Source organism: Cetorhinus maximus, chromosome 31 (assembly GCF_964194155.1).
Source record: "Cetorhinus maximus chromosome 31, sCetMax3.hap1.1, whole genome shotgun sequence".
In the NCBI taxonomy this organism is placed as follows: Eukaryota; Metazoa; Chordata; class Chondrichthyes; order Lamniformes; family Cetorhinidae; genus Cetorhinus; species Cetorhinus maximus.
Window position 1 is genome coordinate 13,529,907 of NC_135909.1, and position 955 is coordinate 13,530,861.

General features: G+C 45.1%; 1 protein-coding gene across 1 annotated transcript; it reads right to left on the bottom strand.

The window, feature by feature from the left end:
- Positions 1-207: 207 nt before the first annotated feature.
- LOC144670221 (histone H2B-like) lies at positions 208-649 on the bottom strand. Its single transcript, XM_078532708.1, has one exon. The coding sequence runs from the start codon at positions 647-649 to the stop codon at positions 272-274; it is 378 nt and encodes a 125-aa protein (XP_078388834.1). The 3' UTR covers positions 208-271.
- Between the last annotated feature and the right edge of the window lie 306 nt (positions 650-955).

Below are 955 nucleotides of genomic sequence, written 5' to 3' on the forward strand. Positions count from 1 at the left end.
CTTAAAACAAAGCGCCGAGGGGAATCGGCAAGTCATTAATTGATGAGGCATTATTAACCAGACTCAATAATTGAACGAGGGTTAAATCTACATCACCGAGAATTGCTGTGATTGAAACAAAAAGAAAATAACAATTAGATAATTCAAAATTCTTCACAGTAAAAATCATAACTTTAGAAGTGAAGCAATCGTATAGCTTTTTCAGAGAGATTGTGGGTGGCTCTTAAAAGAGCCGTTGTGTTTCAAGTGTTTTTCAGTCCGTTGTGGGGTTTTACTTGGAGCTGGTGTACTTGGTCACCGCCTTTGTCCCTTCCGACACGGCGTGCTTGGCCAGTTCCCCGGGCAGCAGCAGGCGCACGGCGGTCTGGATCTCCCGGGAGCTGATGGTGCTGCGCTTGTTGTAATGGGCCAGGCGGGAAGCCTCACCCGCGATGCGCTCGAAAATATCGTTGACGAACGAGTTCATGATGCTCATGGCCTTGGAGGAGATGCCGGTGTCGGGGTGAACCTGCTTCATCACTTTGTAGATGTAGATGGAGTAACTCTCCTTCCTCGACTTTCGCCGCTTCTTGCCGCCCTTTCCTGCCGGTTTACTCACCGCTTTCTTGGCGCCCTTCTTAGCAACTGGTTTCTTCTTCTCTTCAACCATCGTCAATCTCAATTTCAGACACAGAAATAAACCAAACCCCTTCCGTCCGCTTATTATATAGACAGTATGACAGATATATGCTAATGAGGAATTGAGAGACAATGATTCTGATTGGACATTTCTAAAACTAAACACGTCATCTATTTTTGTGATTTTCCGTATGGATTGATCAATAGACCAATTATATTTAGCTTTCTCCACCAATCATAAGCCTCCTTACTACAATCAGGAAATACATTTTACAAAGCCCCTCTCCAGCCGGAGTTTCTCAGTGTGTAAAGATACACCGGGAAATGGCGCCTGGCT

Bases quoted from the DNA above. Each gene is read 5' to 3' on its own strand.
- LOC144670221 (XM_078532708.1), bottom strand. From the start codon at position 649: ATGGTTGAAGAGAAGAAGAAACCAGTTGCTAAGAAGGGCGCCAAGAAA.